Genomic DNA, 15,712 nt, shown 5'->3' with positions numbered 1-15,712 from the left:
GTAGATGAATTAGGATTGACTTTTTAAAAATAAAACAATTTTAGAATTAGGCTGCAACGTAACAAAATGTGTAAAGCCAAGGGTCCTGAATTCAAATGCACAGTAGGTGCAAACTTAATCTGGGTTATCCAAAAATAATCTTTGTCATTTCAGTAGAATGAGTTATCGGGATCTATGGTCTCAGTACCTGGTTGCATGGGCATCACATTGGCCACGTTTGCTGTTGCCGAGCGATTTGACACCCGATGGAGAGCCAGTGGGTGCTCTGTTTGTGGTGTCCTGAGATGAAAAAGGAGAAGGAATGAAGGAGGGATGATACAGGAACAGTAGAGAGGAGAAGAAGAGGATGAGAAGGGAGGGGAGAGAAAGAGAAGAGACAGGAAAGGAAGGAGTAGAGGATCATTAATTGCATATATCAGAAGATTTACATGAACTCTTTAGGTCCTTTACAGTAGCATGTTTCCCCCAGACACTTACCACTGGTCTGCCTGCTGCCACTGGGGGCTGCTTACACAACAGGGTCTGTTAATAGACAACACAGAGCATGTAGTGTGAGAGTCCAGATAGAGTCTGAAGCCCTTAACACCACTAACCTAATTCATATGGTAACTGGCAGAATTAAATTTATCACAGCTGATGTCAGATTAGCATTATGCAATATTACCAAAGTAATGTTTTGGGTCATACCAGCTGTACAAATACACACTGTACATTCTCCCTTACCTGAAGCTTGAGGAGAAACACTTGGTCATCCTCCGCACCTAGTTCCTTTTCATGTACAAACTGCTCAAAAAAACATCATAAACAAACACATACCTATATACCTTTTCTCCACAAAATGACATGCAAGTCATCCTAATGTGTTAGTTTAGTGTACATCCGATTAAGTACATATTTGCCTGGCCTTGGCACTGTAATCTGAGTACAGGCAGGCTCATCCTGGTAATCTGATGTTATTTGAGATTAAATGGGCCCCTCATCCCGGGGCCCATTAAAGTCCAGAGGAGAGGACTGAAGAGAGCAAACACCCAGAATCCCCCAGTCCACCCAGGCACAGCACCAACCATGCATGCCGGTAGTAATCTCTGACCCTGATCAGGGCTAAGGATTTTGGATTCAGTCACAATTTTATTCAACTCCAAGATAATAATAATATAATAATATATGCCATTTAGCAGACGCTTTTATCCAAAGCGACTTACAGTCATGTGTGCATACATTCTACGTATGGGTGGTCCCGGGGATCGAACCCAGTACCCTGGCGTTACAAGCGCCATGCTCTACCAACTGAGCTACAGAAGATACTACCCCTAGAGTGTAGGTCAGTTAAAAGGTCTGTTAAATTACACTTGTTTCTAATATTTCATGTCTGTGCCAAAAATAAGAAGAAGATCTGGGAGTGACATTACCTTCCTAACAGGAGGCTGGATGATAACCTCCTCAAACTTGTCTTCCCCTTTTCAACGACTGAAAGTTTTCATATAAAATGGCAACCTTTTTTTCATTATCCCATCCTGATGGGCTGGAAGACAATGAACCACAGAAGCATACAAAATATATATATATTAAAAAATAACTCATGTCATTGTTAACAGCACATGAGAAAAGGCTAAATGTTTCATTAGTGAGAACACAGAGTCACACTTACATGAATACTGAGTCTTTGTCCACCACCTGGGCCAGCATGTCAAAGGGAAACCCGTATAATCTATGGACCAGGTATTTATACAAAAGGTCTAGGTTTTTGTGCTCCTTCATTGACGTGTATAGCAGCGCTGCGCCATCTGAGACCACTACTTGTCAGGATAGTATTATTGCTAGAATGGCCAACCATATCTTAAAGACCCCTACTACTACCCCTCTACTGCCCTCTACTGCCCTCTACTGCCCTCTACTGCCCCTCTACTGCCCTCTACTGCCCCTCTACTGCCCCTCTACTGCCCTCTACTGCCCTCTACTGCCCCTCTACTGCCCCTCTACTGCCCTCTACTGCCCTCTACTGCCCCTCACTGCCCTCCTACTGCCCCCTACTGCCCCTCTACTGCCCCTCTACTGCCCTCATTTGCCCCCTTGCCCTCTACTGCCCTCTACTGCCCTCTCTACCCTCCTACCCCATTACCCCTCCTGCCTCTACTACCCCTCTACTACCCCTCTACTACCCCTCTACTTGCCCACTACTACCCCTCTACTACCCCCTCTGCACACCCCTCTACTACCCTCTACCTACCCCTCTACTGCCCCTCTCTCCCTCTACTACCCCTCTACTGCCCCTCTACTGCCCCCCCAGGCCTGCCCCCTCTACCCCTCTACCCCCTGCTACCCCTCTACTACCCCTCTACTACCCCCTCTACTACCCCCTACTACCCCTCTACTACCCTCTACTACCCCCTCTACTACCCTCTACTACCCTCTACTACCCCCTACTACCCCTCTACTACCCCTCTACCCCTCTACTTACCCTCTACTGCCCCTCTACTGCCCTCTACTACCCTCTCTCTACCCTCTCTGCCCCTCACCGCCCCTCTACTGCCCCTCCTGCCCCCTCTACTGCCCCTCTACTGCCCCTCACACCCTCTACTACCCTCTCTACTGCCCCTCACTGCCCCTCTACCCTCTACCACCCCCTCTGCCCTCTGCCCTCTACTGCCCTCCACTGCCCCCTCCTGCCCTCTACTGCCCCTCTCTACTACCCCTCCTACCCCCTCACCCCTCACTACCCCTACTACCCCTCTACTACCCCCCTACTACCCTCTGCTACCCCCTCTACTGCCCTCTACTACCCCTCTCTACCCCTCTACTCACCCCTCTACTACCCCCTCTACCTTCCCCCTACTGCCCCTCTACTACCCCCTCTACTACCCCCTACTACCCTCTGCCCTCTACTGTTCCTCCTGCCCTCACTACCCTCTACTACCCCTCTACCCCCTCTCTGCCCCTCTACTGCCCCTCTACTGCCCCCTCTACACCCTCTACTACCCTCTACTTCACCCCTCTACTACCCCTCTACTGCCTCTACTACCCCCTCTCTCTGCCCTCTACTACCCTCTACTACACCCTCTACTACCCCTCTACCCCCTCTACTACCCTCTACTACCCTCTACTACCCTCTACTACCCCTCTACTACCCCCTCTACCCCCCCTACTACCCCTCTACTGCCCCTCTACTGCCCTCTCTGCCCTCTACTACCCTCTACCCCCTCTGCCCTCTACTGCCCCTCTACTGCCCCTCTCTGCCCTCTACTACCTCTACTGCCCTCTACTACCCCTCTACTACCCCTCTACTACCCCTCTACTACCCCTCTACTACCCTCTACCCCTCTACTACCCCTCACTACCCCCTCTACTTCACCCTCTACTACCCCCCCTCCTACTACCTCTACTACCCCTCTCTACCCCTCTGCTACCCCTCTACTACCCTCACTACCCCCTCTACCCCTCTGCTACCCTCTACCCTCTGCCACCCCTCTACTACCCCTCTACCCCTCTACTACCCCTCTCCCTCTCACCCTACACCCTCTACTACCCTCACCACCCCTCTACTACCCCTCTCTACCCCTCTACTACCCTCTACTACCCTCTACTACCCTCTACTACCCCTCTCTACCCCTCTACTACCCCTCTACCCTCTCTACTACCCCTCTACCGCCCCTCTCCCCCTCTACTACCCTACTACCCCTCGCCTCTCTGCCCCTCTACTACCCCTCTACTACCCTGCCTCTACTACCCTCTACTACCCTCTACTCCCCCTCTACTACCTCTACTACCCCTCTACCCTCTACTACCCCTCTACACCCCTCTACTACCCCTCTACTACCCCTCTACTGCCCCTCTACTACCCCTCTACTCCCTCTCTACCACCCCTCTACTACCCCTCTGCTCCCTCTACTACCCTCTACTGCCTCTACCCTCTTACTGCCCCCTACTACCCCTCTACTACCCTCTCTACCCTCTCTACTACCCCTCTACTACCCCTCCTACCTTCTCTACCCCTCTACTACCCCTCTACTGCCCTCTACTACCCCTCTACTGCCCTCTACTACCCTCTACTACCCCTCTGCCCCTCTACACCCCTACTATCCCCTCTACTACCTCTACGCTACCCCCTACTACCCCTCTCTACCCCTCTACTACCCCTCTACTACCCCTCTACTACCCTCTACTACCCCTCCACTACCCTCTACTACCCTCTCTACCCTCTACCCCTCTACTACCCCTCTACTACCTCTACTGCTCAGATAAAACATGCTCACTTCACACAAGAACAACCTGAAACTGGTGCCTGCACATGGTTGGTACATCTAAGAAAATAGGAAAATACATTAGTTTGAAAGAATAACGGCAGAGGAATGCAAACTCTTAGGGCAGAAGACCAGTCGGTGAGGCAGAAGGATACACTGCAAGCAGAAGTGTCGGATGTGAGACTGGATGAAGTCAAAGTGTTCTTCCCGGGTAGTCATGCTCTTTCTCTAGACTGAGAAACGTGTCACACTGCAAAGGAGGGAAGTGAAGAGAGGGTAAGAGAATACTGAGAGAGAGAGAGAGAGAGGGTAAGAGAATACTGAGAGAGAGAGAGAGAGAGGGTAAGAGAATACTGAGAGAGAGAGAGAGAGAGGGTAAGAGAATACTGAGAGAGAGAGAGAGGGTAAGAGAATACTGAGAGAGAGAGAGAGGGTAAGAGAATACTGAGAGAGAGAGAGAGGGTAAGAGAATACTGAGAGAGAGAGAGAGGGTAAGAGAATACTGAGAGAGAGAGAGAGGGTAAGAGAATACTGAGAGAGAGAGAGGGTAAGAGAATACTGAGAGAGAGAGAGAGAGAGGGTAAGAGAATACTGAGAGAGAGAGAGAGAGAGGGTAAGAGAATACTGAGAGAGAGAGAGAGGGTAAGAGAATACTGAGAGAGAGAGAGAGAGAGAGAGAGAGAGAGGGTAAGAGAATACTGAGAGAGAGAGAGAGGGTAAGAGAATACTGAGAGAGAGAGAGAGGGTAAGAGAATACTGAGAGAGAGAGAGAGAGGGTAAGAGAATACTGAGAGAGAGAGAGAGGGTAAGAGAATACTGAGAGAGAGAGAGGGTAAGAGAATACTGAGAGAGAGAGAGAGGGTAAGAGAATACTGAGAGAGAGAGAGGGTAAGAGAATACTGAGAGAGAGAGAGAGAGAGAGGGTAAGAGAATACTGAGAGAGAGAGAGAGGGTAAGAGAATACTGAGAGAGAGAGAGAGAGAGAGGGTAAGAGAATACTGAGAGAGAGAGAGTAAGAGAATAGAGAGAGAGAGAATACTGGGTAAGAGAATAGAGAGAGAGAGAGAGAGGGTAAGAGAATACTGAGAGAGAGAGAGAGAGAGAGAGAGAGAGAGAGGGTAAGAGAATACTGAGAGAGAGAGAGGGTAAGAGAATACTGAGAGAGAGAGAGTAAGAGAATACTGAGAGAGAGAGAGAGGGTAAGAGAATACTGAGAGAGAGAGAGGGTAAGAGAATACTGAGAGAGAGAGAGAGAGAGAGAGAGAGGGTAAGAGAATACTGAGAGAGAGAGAGGGTAAGAGAATACTGAGAGAGAGAGAGAGTAAGCCACACAAGATAAGAATGAAAAAGAAATTGAAAGCGAAGATGAGAAAGTGTAAAACAAAATGACGGATTTTCCGTCCTTTATACACATGAATAAAGAAACCATACCAATGCCAAGGAAAGTATCCTTTGATAAGTTGAGTTAACAAGGCAAGTTCATTTCTTTCCCTAATGCCAGAGCTTTGCCCACCATACCTTTGTACACACCACCATAACAGGCACGCCCAGGTTGTGTGTGAGTGTGTTCTCTCCCAAGGGAGCACCACACACTCCTCCTCAGCCTCCCCAGCCACGGGGTTCCTCCTCTTGGGAGAGGCGCTGTGGTCACCCCTGGCTCTGAGTACTCCTGGAACTGTCGGACCACTAGCGGTAGGGGAGAGGGTGGAAGAGATTCCGTTTACAGCGATTGCTATTTTACCCTTTTTAATTCAAACTCCAAACAATTCATCTCAATTCACTTTATAGTTTATATCACATGACTACTTAAAGTTAAAGAAATACTGTTGAAGTAGCTATTTCAAGTCTTTAATGTTATAAAGTAAGAATGTCTCTCTCTCAGATTCATAGACGTACATCTCTGTTCCATGTCCCTCAGTGTCTCTGGGTTGACTCGGAGCTTGTCGATGTGTTCTCGTAGCACACTGGCCCACTTCTGCAGAGAGTCCAGCACCGTCCACGGCCTGGACATGTCCACTACCAGCAGAGCCATAGTGTCGGCCATGTTCTCCCCACACACAGCAAACTTCTGGAGGCCTTTGTGGTACAGGTCACCGTCCAGAATCCATGCGTTACACATAGCATGATCTGCACACACACACACACACACACACACACACACACACACACACACACACACACACACACACACACACACACACACACACACACACACACACACACACACACACACACACACACACACACACACAGTTTGGGGTCAAATCACACCAAAAGGAGAAATTGTACAAGGCTTTCCTATTGATCGCTACTGACCCATCATACACTGATGCCCAAGCTATATTATGAACTAAAACAAATCATCAAACTTGATCACCTTTGTTTTCTCATTATGTCCAAAAGACACACTTACCATCGATGTCATCATCGTGAACGTTAAAGTACAGGTACTCCAGTCCTCTGCCTTTCATGTATTCTTCAACTCCCTGCAGTTTGGCTATGAGAGTGGTCTTCCCTGCCCCCGTCTCACCTGTAGCATACATGAAACACATACGTGCAGGTAAACTGCATGCTAAGCAAAATCATTCAACTCCGTTATAGCCTACTGTAGACTACATTAGGCCTTTAGGTCAGCTGCCTGCTGTGGCCAGTGTTCTAGGCCTATAAAAGTATATCATTTTGCATCAATGCAGCTATTGCTCACAAAATCAGTTAGGCCTATATGCAGGGCCCATACAATACCTTCAGAAAATACTCATACCCCTTCACCTTTTTCAAAATGTTGTTGTGCTACAAAGTGGGATTCAAATTGATGTAATTGACCTTTTTTGTAAACGATCTGCACAAAATATTCTGTAATGTCAAAGTGGAAGAAAAATTCTAACATTTGTAAAATAAAAGATATACAAATAAATGAAACTCTTGATTAGATGTATTGACTCAGGGGGTTGAATACATGTTAGAATCACCTTTAGCTGCGATTACAGCTGTGAGCGATTTCAGTTGAAGAATTATTCCCACCTGGATTGCACAACATTTGCACATGACTATTTTTTAAGTTCTTCAAGTTCTGTCAAGTTGATTGTTGATCATTGGTAGACGGCCATTTTCAAGTCTTGCTATAGATTTTTTTTCAGTCAAAACTTTAACTAGGCTATTCAATGTCATCTTGGTAAGCAACTCCAGTGTATATTTGGCCTTGTGTTTTAGGTTATTGTCCTGCTGAAAGGTGACCATCTCTCAGTGTCTACTGGAAAGCAGACTGAACCAGGTTTTCCTCCAGGATTTTGCCACTGCTTAGCTCTATTACATTTATCTTTATCATAAAGAAAACTCCCTAGTCCTTGCCAATGACAAGCATACTCATAACATGATGCAGCCACCCCTATGCTTGAAAATATGAAGAGCGGTACTCAGTGTTGTGTTGGATTTGCCCCAAACAGTGCATTATTGCAAACAGAATGCATGTTTTGGAATATTGTTATTCTGTACAGGCTCCCTTTTTTCCACTCTGTCAATTAGGTTAGAATTATGGAGTAACTTCAATGTTGTTGATTCTTGATGCCATTAAACTCTAACCGTTTTAAAGTAAACATTGGCCTCATGGTGAAATCTCTGACCGGTTTCCTTCTAATGATGTGCTGGAGAAAACAGGTACAAAAGTATCTATATCCACAGTAAAACAAGTCCTATATTGCCATAACCTGAAAGGCCACTCAGCAAGGAAGAAGCCACTGCTCAAAAACCACGATAAAAAAGCCAGACTATGGTTTGCAACTGCACATGGGGACAAAGATTTTACCTTTTGGAGAAATGTCCTCTGGTCTGATGAAACAAAAATAGAACTGTTTGGCCATAATGACCATCATTATGTTTGGAGGAAAAAGGGGGAGGCTTGCAAGCCAAGGAACACCATACCAACCGTGAAGCACGAGGGTGGCCGCATCATGTTGTGGGGGTGCTTTGCTGCAGGAGGGACTGGTGCACTTCACAAAATAGATGACATCATGAGGGAGGAAAATTATATATTGAAACAGCATCTCCAGACATCAGTCAGGAAGTTAAAGTTGGTCGCAATGGGTCTTCCAAATGGACAATGACCCCAAGCATACTTCCAAAGTTGTGTAAAATTGGTTTAAGGACAACAAAGTCAAGGTATTAGAGTGGCCATCACAAAGCCCTGACCTCAATCCCATAGAAAATATGTGGGCAGAACTGAAAAAGCATGTGCGAGCAAGGAGGCCTACAAACCTGACTCAGTTACACCAGCTCTGTCAGGAGGAATGGGCCAAAATTCACCCAACTTATTGTGGGAAGCTTGCGAAAGGCTACCCGAAACATTTGACCCAAGTTAAACAATTTAAAAGGAAATGTTACCAAATACTAATTGAGTATGTAAACTTCTGACCCACTGGGAATGTGATAAAAGCTTAAATAGATAAATCATTCTCTCTACTATTATTCTGACATTTCACATTCTTAAAATAAAGTGGTAATCCTAACTGACCTAAAACAGGGAATTTTTACTTGGATTAAAATGTCAGGAATTGTTAAATGAGTTTAAATGTCTTTGGCTAAGGTGTATGTAAACTTCCGACTTCAACTGTAGCTCCGCATTGACATGATTGTTTGACAATAGGCGAGGGTGGGAGGTCCTGTAAAACACAAACTCACTTCCTTGACAACTTCTTTCACAACAGGTCTGTGCTGCTCGGCGAAGCTCAAGAAGTATGAATGCCCTGACTTCTGCAGAGGCTGTGTCACCATAAATGCTGCAAGGCCAACGCAGACGTCAGAATGACCAAGCAGCACCTTTCATACACACTCCTCCGGCTCAGCAGCTCCAGAGACGTGCCTCCAACCCCCAACTGTCTGTCATATTTGCACAGGAAAATAAATCATGAGCATAGAGAAGACAGACATATCTAGAACTGATAATTGGTTGTATGGTGCAAGAATGACTGCATTGGATTGATTTAATGTTAAGATGGACACAGCTTAGTAGAACCAAACCATACACAGCCTCTGCTCAGCAAACTAGAACTTGAGAAGGAATCCTTTGGTCGGCTGCAGCTCGTGAACGACTGAACTCTCCCGGCAGTCACGCAATGCATCCCACCAAGAGTCGTTCACACTAGTCCGGTAGCAGCCACAGCTAGATGGACCTCGTTTCAAATGTAGCAAGAAATAATGCCATTTGTATGCCTAGCAATTAACTAAATGTACATTGTTTAAAAGCACACATTTACAAGTCTCAGTCACAAATGACAGCTCCAATAAGCCCCCTACTGTGAATGACAGTCTTCAGTTTGTCGTAGAGCTGTTGTTAAGGATGTGAGTTTGTGTATACACAGGACTTATCGCCCTCACCTACCACCAACCAATCACGTAAAGGCGGAGCCATCCACATAATTACAACAATTGAGCGGAGCACGGCGACGCGGTACAGAGCTCAATTTGGCCTCTGCTTGCCTCCGGAATTTCCATATTTGAGTCACACGATCCATTGGGCGCCTCCGACCATATTTGGGATAAAGCATAAATTGGCTCTTACTGACTCAAATGAACAAAATGAGTCAAAAGATTCATTCTTTTGACTGAACGGGTCAATGATCTGAGTCAGTGAAAAGAGACGACTTGACCATCACCGAGTTAGGAAGGACGCCTGTATCTTTGTAGTGACTGGGTGTATTGATACACCATCCAGTAATGAATAACTTCACCATCACTGAGTTAGGAAGGACGCCTGTATCTTTGTAGTGACTGGGTGTATTGATACACCATCCAGTAATGAATAACTTCACCATCACTGAGTTGAGTATTGATACACCAAGGACCATCACTGAGTTACGCCTGTATCTTTGTAGTGACTGGGTGTATTGATACACCATCCAGTAATGAATAACTTCACCATCACTGAGTTAGGAAGGACGCCTGTATCTTTGTAGTGACTGGGTGTATTGATACACCATCCAGTAATGAATAACTTCACCATCACTGAGTTAGGAAGGACGCCTGTATCTTTGTAGTGACTGGGTGTATTGATACACCATCCAGTAATGAATAACTTCACCATCACTGAGTTAGGAAGGACGCCTGTATCTTTGTAGTGACTGGGTGTATTGATACACCATCCAGTAATGAATAACTTCACCATCACTGAGTTATCTTTGTAGTGAAGGACGCCTGTATCTTTGTAGTGACTGGGTGTATTGATACACCATCCAGTAATGAATAACTTCACCATCACTGAGTTAGGAAGGACGCCTGTATCTTTGTAGTGACTGGGTGTATTGATACACCATCCAGTAATGAATAACTTCACCATCACTGAGTTAGGAAGGACGCCTGTATCTTTGTAGTGACTGGGTGTATTGATACACCATCCAGTAATGAATAACTTCACCATCACTGAGTTAGGAAGGACGCCTGTATCTTTGTAGTGACTGGGTGTATTGATACACCATCCAGTAATGAATAACTTCACCATCACTGAGTTAGGAAGGACGCCTGTATCTTTGTAGTGACTGGGTGTATTGATACACCATCCAGTAATGAATAATCACCATCACTTCACCATCACCATCCAGTAATGAATAACTTCACCATCACTGAGTTAGGAAGGACGCCTGTATCTTTGTAGTGACTGGGTGTATTGATACACCATCCAGTAATGAATAACTTCACCATCACTGAGTTAGGAAGGACGCCTGTATCTTTGTAGTGACTGGGTGTATTGATACACCATCCAGTAATGAATAACTTCACCATCACTGAGTTAGGAAGGACGCCTGTATCTTTGTAGTGACTGGGTGTATTGATACACCATCCAGTAATGAATAACTTCACCATCACTGAGTTAGGAAGGACGCCTGTATCTTTGTAGTGACTGGGTGTATTGATACATCATCCAGTAATGAATAACTTCACCATGTTTCAATGGGATTTTCAATGTTTGCTTTCGGAATTGGAAAACCTTTGTGTTTCTGTATTTGAATCGGTGTTTGAAATTCACTGCTCAACTGAGGGATAATTGTAGGTGTGGGTTACAGAGATTCAAAAATCATGTTAAACACTTTGCACACAGTGACTCCATGCAACTTATTATGTGACTTGTTAAGCAAATTTTTACACCAAAACTTATTGACTCAAGACATTTCAGCTTTCATTTTTGGTACATTTCAAAAAACATACTTCCACTGTTACATTATCCAATTTGTAAGTCGCTCTGGATAAGAGCGTCTGCTAAATGACTTAAATGTAAATGTAATTATGGGGTATTGTGTGTAGGCCAGTGACCAACTAATTTAAATGTAATCCATTTTAAATTCAGGCTGTAATAACAAAATGTGGAAAAAGTCAAGGGGTGTGAATACTTTCTGAAGGCACTGTATACCACTAGTCGAACAGATAAGAAATATATGTAATCTCATTTGCTCGTTGTGGGATTTATTTTACAGATAAAACTAGCAGTTGTTGAATATAATCATTTTTTCAATGTGATTGGATCAGAGCCGATCTGACCTGCAGAAATTGCCATTTTTAGTCGTCTATGAAACACTGTCCATATTTTGTTGGACAATTATAAGCGGTGCTGTTATAAATGCATTCAACAATAGCCTGCCATAATTCGGTTAATAATCAATTGGTTCTCAAACCTCGCAACAATGGTCCAATACTGTCTGTTATTGACATTGTAATGGAATACAGAACGCGTGGTGAGGCACTCCTTGTCTAGCATCCCGCACACTCTGAAGTAGCGGAGGGAGCAGGTGGTCCATCCCGTGCCAATATTACACAACGCAAGCAGAAAATTAAATAGGCTTACCCATAATAAGAACATTTTTCCCAGACGGCAATTTTGACCGTGAACGCGTCGAGACCTCACTCAAAATAGAGGACCTGCAAGAGAGACAATGACATCAGACAAATACCAAGCACCCATATCCCTGCTATTCAGATGCGCTACTCCCTTAGAACCAGATTTTTCAAACCCTAAAACCATTCAAAGTGGCTCTGACAGGCGAGCCAGGCCTTTCTTACGCCATATTATTGTATAGTTCAGGACCAATATTCACCATAAATTCTGGCCATCCTCGTCGCTGGTTTGATTTTCTATAGAATTTAGTGTATTTGCAGTTGACGTAATTCTCACTGTCGAAGCCATCTTCTATCAGCCTTGAATGGATTAAGTGCCCGGATGTTTGAATTGGCATAATAAAGGGCGCGTTCCAGATGCCCTTATTTATAAGTGCTGCGGTCACGGCAAGTTCAAATTTGAAACAAGGAAGCCACGCAGAATAACTGATCTAAAAATAATCAACTTGCAGCAGATCTGTGCAGCACCATGCACAGAGTGAAGGAGACATTTTAAACACGGGTATGTACAAAATGATAAATGATTCAATTATGCAGTTATACAATCTGTGTCTGCTCGGAATGGAAAAAGTTGCATTGATATATTTTTTGAAATTGACATTTTACTTTCAAGTTGTCTTCCAACTTGTATGTCATCTTTTTTGCAGTCACGCTTTGTAGATGAGCGTCACAACGTCTGGACTGTAGAAAGGCTCAGGAACCACATGAATAAGATACAGCAATCTTATTGAGCAAATTGTGACTGCAAAAAAAAGATGACCTGGAACGCAAACCAATCCTCTGGCACGGAGTGTCTGCTGGTGCTAGACTTCTGTGTCCTAGCCTCCTTTCCTGTGACCTAGCCTAACCTCTTTTCCTATGTCCTAGCCTAGCCTCCTTTCCTGTGTCTTAGCCTCCTTTTCTTGATTTGCACTGATCTGAAAGCAAAGGATGAGTGAAAACAATATGGAGGATGTTTACTTTCAAATGGCTTTCATTATTTTATTTTATTTTATGCATAAGTGTCCATGAAGGAAGGGAAAGCATGAGAGGAAGTAATTTGACTTCTAGCCTTATATAGCTTTTCACTAATATAGACATTTATAAACTGGGTAGTTTGGCTTCTGGATGCTGATTGGCTGAAAGACATGGAATATCAGACGGTATGGTTGCTTTCCACTGCTTAGACGTTGCATGAATCAACCAATGGTTGCATGCCACGTCATCGACTGTCGACTGTGTCCATCGACTTGTCATCAACTGACAGATTGCTATAACATATGTGGTTAGCTGAAAGGTAAAATACCTATCTAGGTGTTGTAAGATCTGGCAGCGTCTAAGCAGTGGGACGTGACCTGAACTATGGGTATGATGCAACATTTCTTGTTTACAGTCATATTTATGTTGGTAACTTGTTTATAATAACAATAAGGCACCTTGGAGGTTTGTAGTATATGGCCAATATGTCACTGCTAAGGGCGGTATCCAGGCACTCAGCGTTGTGTCGTACTAAAGAACAGCCCATTGGCATGGTATATTGGCCGTATACCACACCTCCTTGGACCTTATTGGTTAAATATAGCCTACCCCTTGCGAATCTATCAACAAATACCCAAACAAATGAAAACTGCAAAATAAAACTATTTTAATAAAAGACAAAGCCAAGTTAACAATAATATCAGTTGCCAATAGAAACAAGAATTAGAATCAAAACCTAAGGATGAACAATTCCATAAACCAATCGTGTTTGTCGCATCTGAAAATTCCTTACAAAATCATAACCTAGGTTTAATGTCTCAGACGCACAGGATGTGGACATAGATTTGATCAAGTTGGCCACTCGGTGGTAAACTCTTGATTTGAATGCCGGGATTCTGATCCCCATAGAAGGGCCTTGGGAGTTTCTGGCTGCAACCTCTCCTCCAATGCAAAAGGCCTGGGAGACTGAGAAGACATTGTGCTTGGAATTATTAAGTGGTAGTCTGGGTACCAGTCTTTTAGCTGACATTCCACTACTTGACCTCCTTGGCATATGTCACGGAAAATGCAACAAGGAGTGGAATGTTAGCTAAAAAGACTGGTACCCAGACTAATTAAGTGAGTTCAGATCACAACCTTCAGAAGGAAGACTGGTGTGAACCACTAGATGGTGCCATAACTTTCTGGCAGCACCATGGTCGGCACCAACACTCGTCCTTCTGAAAGAGAACAAAAAAGACAAAGTTGCATTTCAAATTTGGACTTAAAGTATTTGGTTGGTTTGACATAGAATAGCCTGTGTCTCCTCACCAGTAGATTTCTTCATGTAGTAGATCAGTCCAGCTGCTATAAAGACCACCCCCAGCAGCAGCCCACAGGCCCCAATCACCATCTTATTCTTCTCAGGACCCGGCATGGAGGGGTCTGTAATCACACAGACAATTAAGACATGCATCTTATAATAAATAGACTTATAAACCCTCCCTCCCAAGCACTCGTATCTCATTCAGACACTCCAAGTCCACACACACACTTACCCCAGTCATACAGTTTGGGCTCAGTGAGGCTGAAGTGCTCCACCATACAGGCGATTCTCTCTCCAGGTGTGGGTGTGTACTCCAGGTGCGAGTGGATCTGGTAGGTCCAATCCCCATTGACCAGCTCCTCTGTGGAAGTCACATTTGAGGTCACTTCCTGTCCGTCCCTCAGCCATGTCACTGATGGGTTTGGGGTAGAAGTCGAGGCGCTGCACACGAGCATGGCCAGGTGTCTGGTACTGAACGGCTCCACTGACCTCAGCCTGATGTAGGGCTCAACTGGAGAGGGAAGAACATACTAGGTTCTTCAGGGCTCGCCTCATGCTCTTTCATGATGTTCAGCCATCTCATCTAGTATGTACTCCTCCTTATCACTACCATTGAGTATGTACTCATTCACTCACCTGCCTCTCTAGTAAGTACCCATACACCACAGGAACGTTGCTGCTGCAGTATTTCTTCATTTCGTCTCTCCTCGCGGCCAGAAAGCAGGGCCTTTGCAGGCCGTTTCAGTGAAGTTCTTCATCCATTGTGTGTAGACCGTACATTTCTCTGTTGTGCTGTTGTATTGTCCCAGTAACTTCTTGTTGCCGTAGACCTGCAGCAGAAACTCAATATCACGGGGCTCCTCGGAGCTGAAACGACACCTCATCTCAAAGTGTCCAAAATAGCCATCTGTCAAATAAACAGTCACAAACAAGATGAGATCTGGAGGTCTGCTTATCTTTTCATAATATCATCTGATGAACAGACCAGAGAAAACAAACATTCTGTGGATTTCACTCATGTATCTTTGTCTATAGAAATATAAGATGGAATAATTCTTTATCAAAATACAAACATGTTTAGTGCACGATTTCATCAGTGCACGACTACAAGAACGCAGAGGATGACACACTTTGGCCACTACTTAAATCAAGGGTGAAATTGTAGTGTAGATATTGGAGGTGGGGGGGGCATTGCATTTCCTGCGATTGTACATAGCTTGACATCACTTATTATGCCTCTCTTTGAGGGTTATTTGGAGGGATATTTGGAGGGGGTATTTGAAAACACAGTATAAGTGGAAAGTTGGCCCCTCCCCCAAAAATGAAAAAAAAA

General features: G+C 44.8%; 1 protein-coding gene and 1 pseudogene across 1 annotated transcript; both read right to left on the bottom strand.

Moving 5' to 3' along the window:
* Positions 1 to 149: 149 nt before the first annotated feature.
* LOC124029830 lies at positions 150 to 12,471 on the bottom strand (annotated as a pseudogene).
* A 1,631-nt stretch (positions 12,472 to 14,102) lies between these two features.
* Positions 14,103 to 15,075, bottom strand: LOC124029829 (DLA class II histocompatibility antigen, DR-1 beta chain-like). Its single transcript, XM_046341408.1, has 4 exons — positions 15,016 to 15,075; positions 14,612 to 14,909; positions 14,385 to 14,498; positions 14,103 to 14,293 (listed from the first exon to the last, which is right to left on the bottom strand). Exons 1-4 carry the CDS (start codon positions 15,073 to 15,075, stop codon positions 14,238 to 14,240), a joined length of 528 nt encoding a protein of 175 aa, XP_046197364.1. The 3' UTR covers positions 14,103 to 14,237.
* Between the last annotated feature and the right edge of the window lie 637 nt (positions 15,076 to 15,712).

Source organism: Oncorhynchus gorbuscha, unplaced genomic scaffold (genome assembly GCF_021184085.1).
Source record: "Oncorhynchus gorbuscha isolate QuinsamMale2020 ecotype Even-year unplaced genomic scaffold, OgorEven_v1.0 Un_scaffold_7831, whole genome shotgun sequence".
Lineage (NCBI taxonomy): Eukaryota > Metazoa > Chordata > Actinopteri > Salmoniformes > Salmonidae > Oncorhynchus > Oncorhynchus gorbuscha.
Note: the sequence above shows the minus strand (reverse complement) of the source record. Positions and strands in the feature narration are given on the sequence as shown.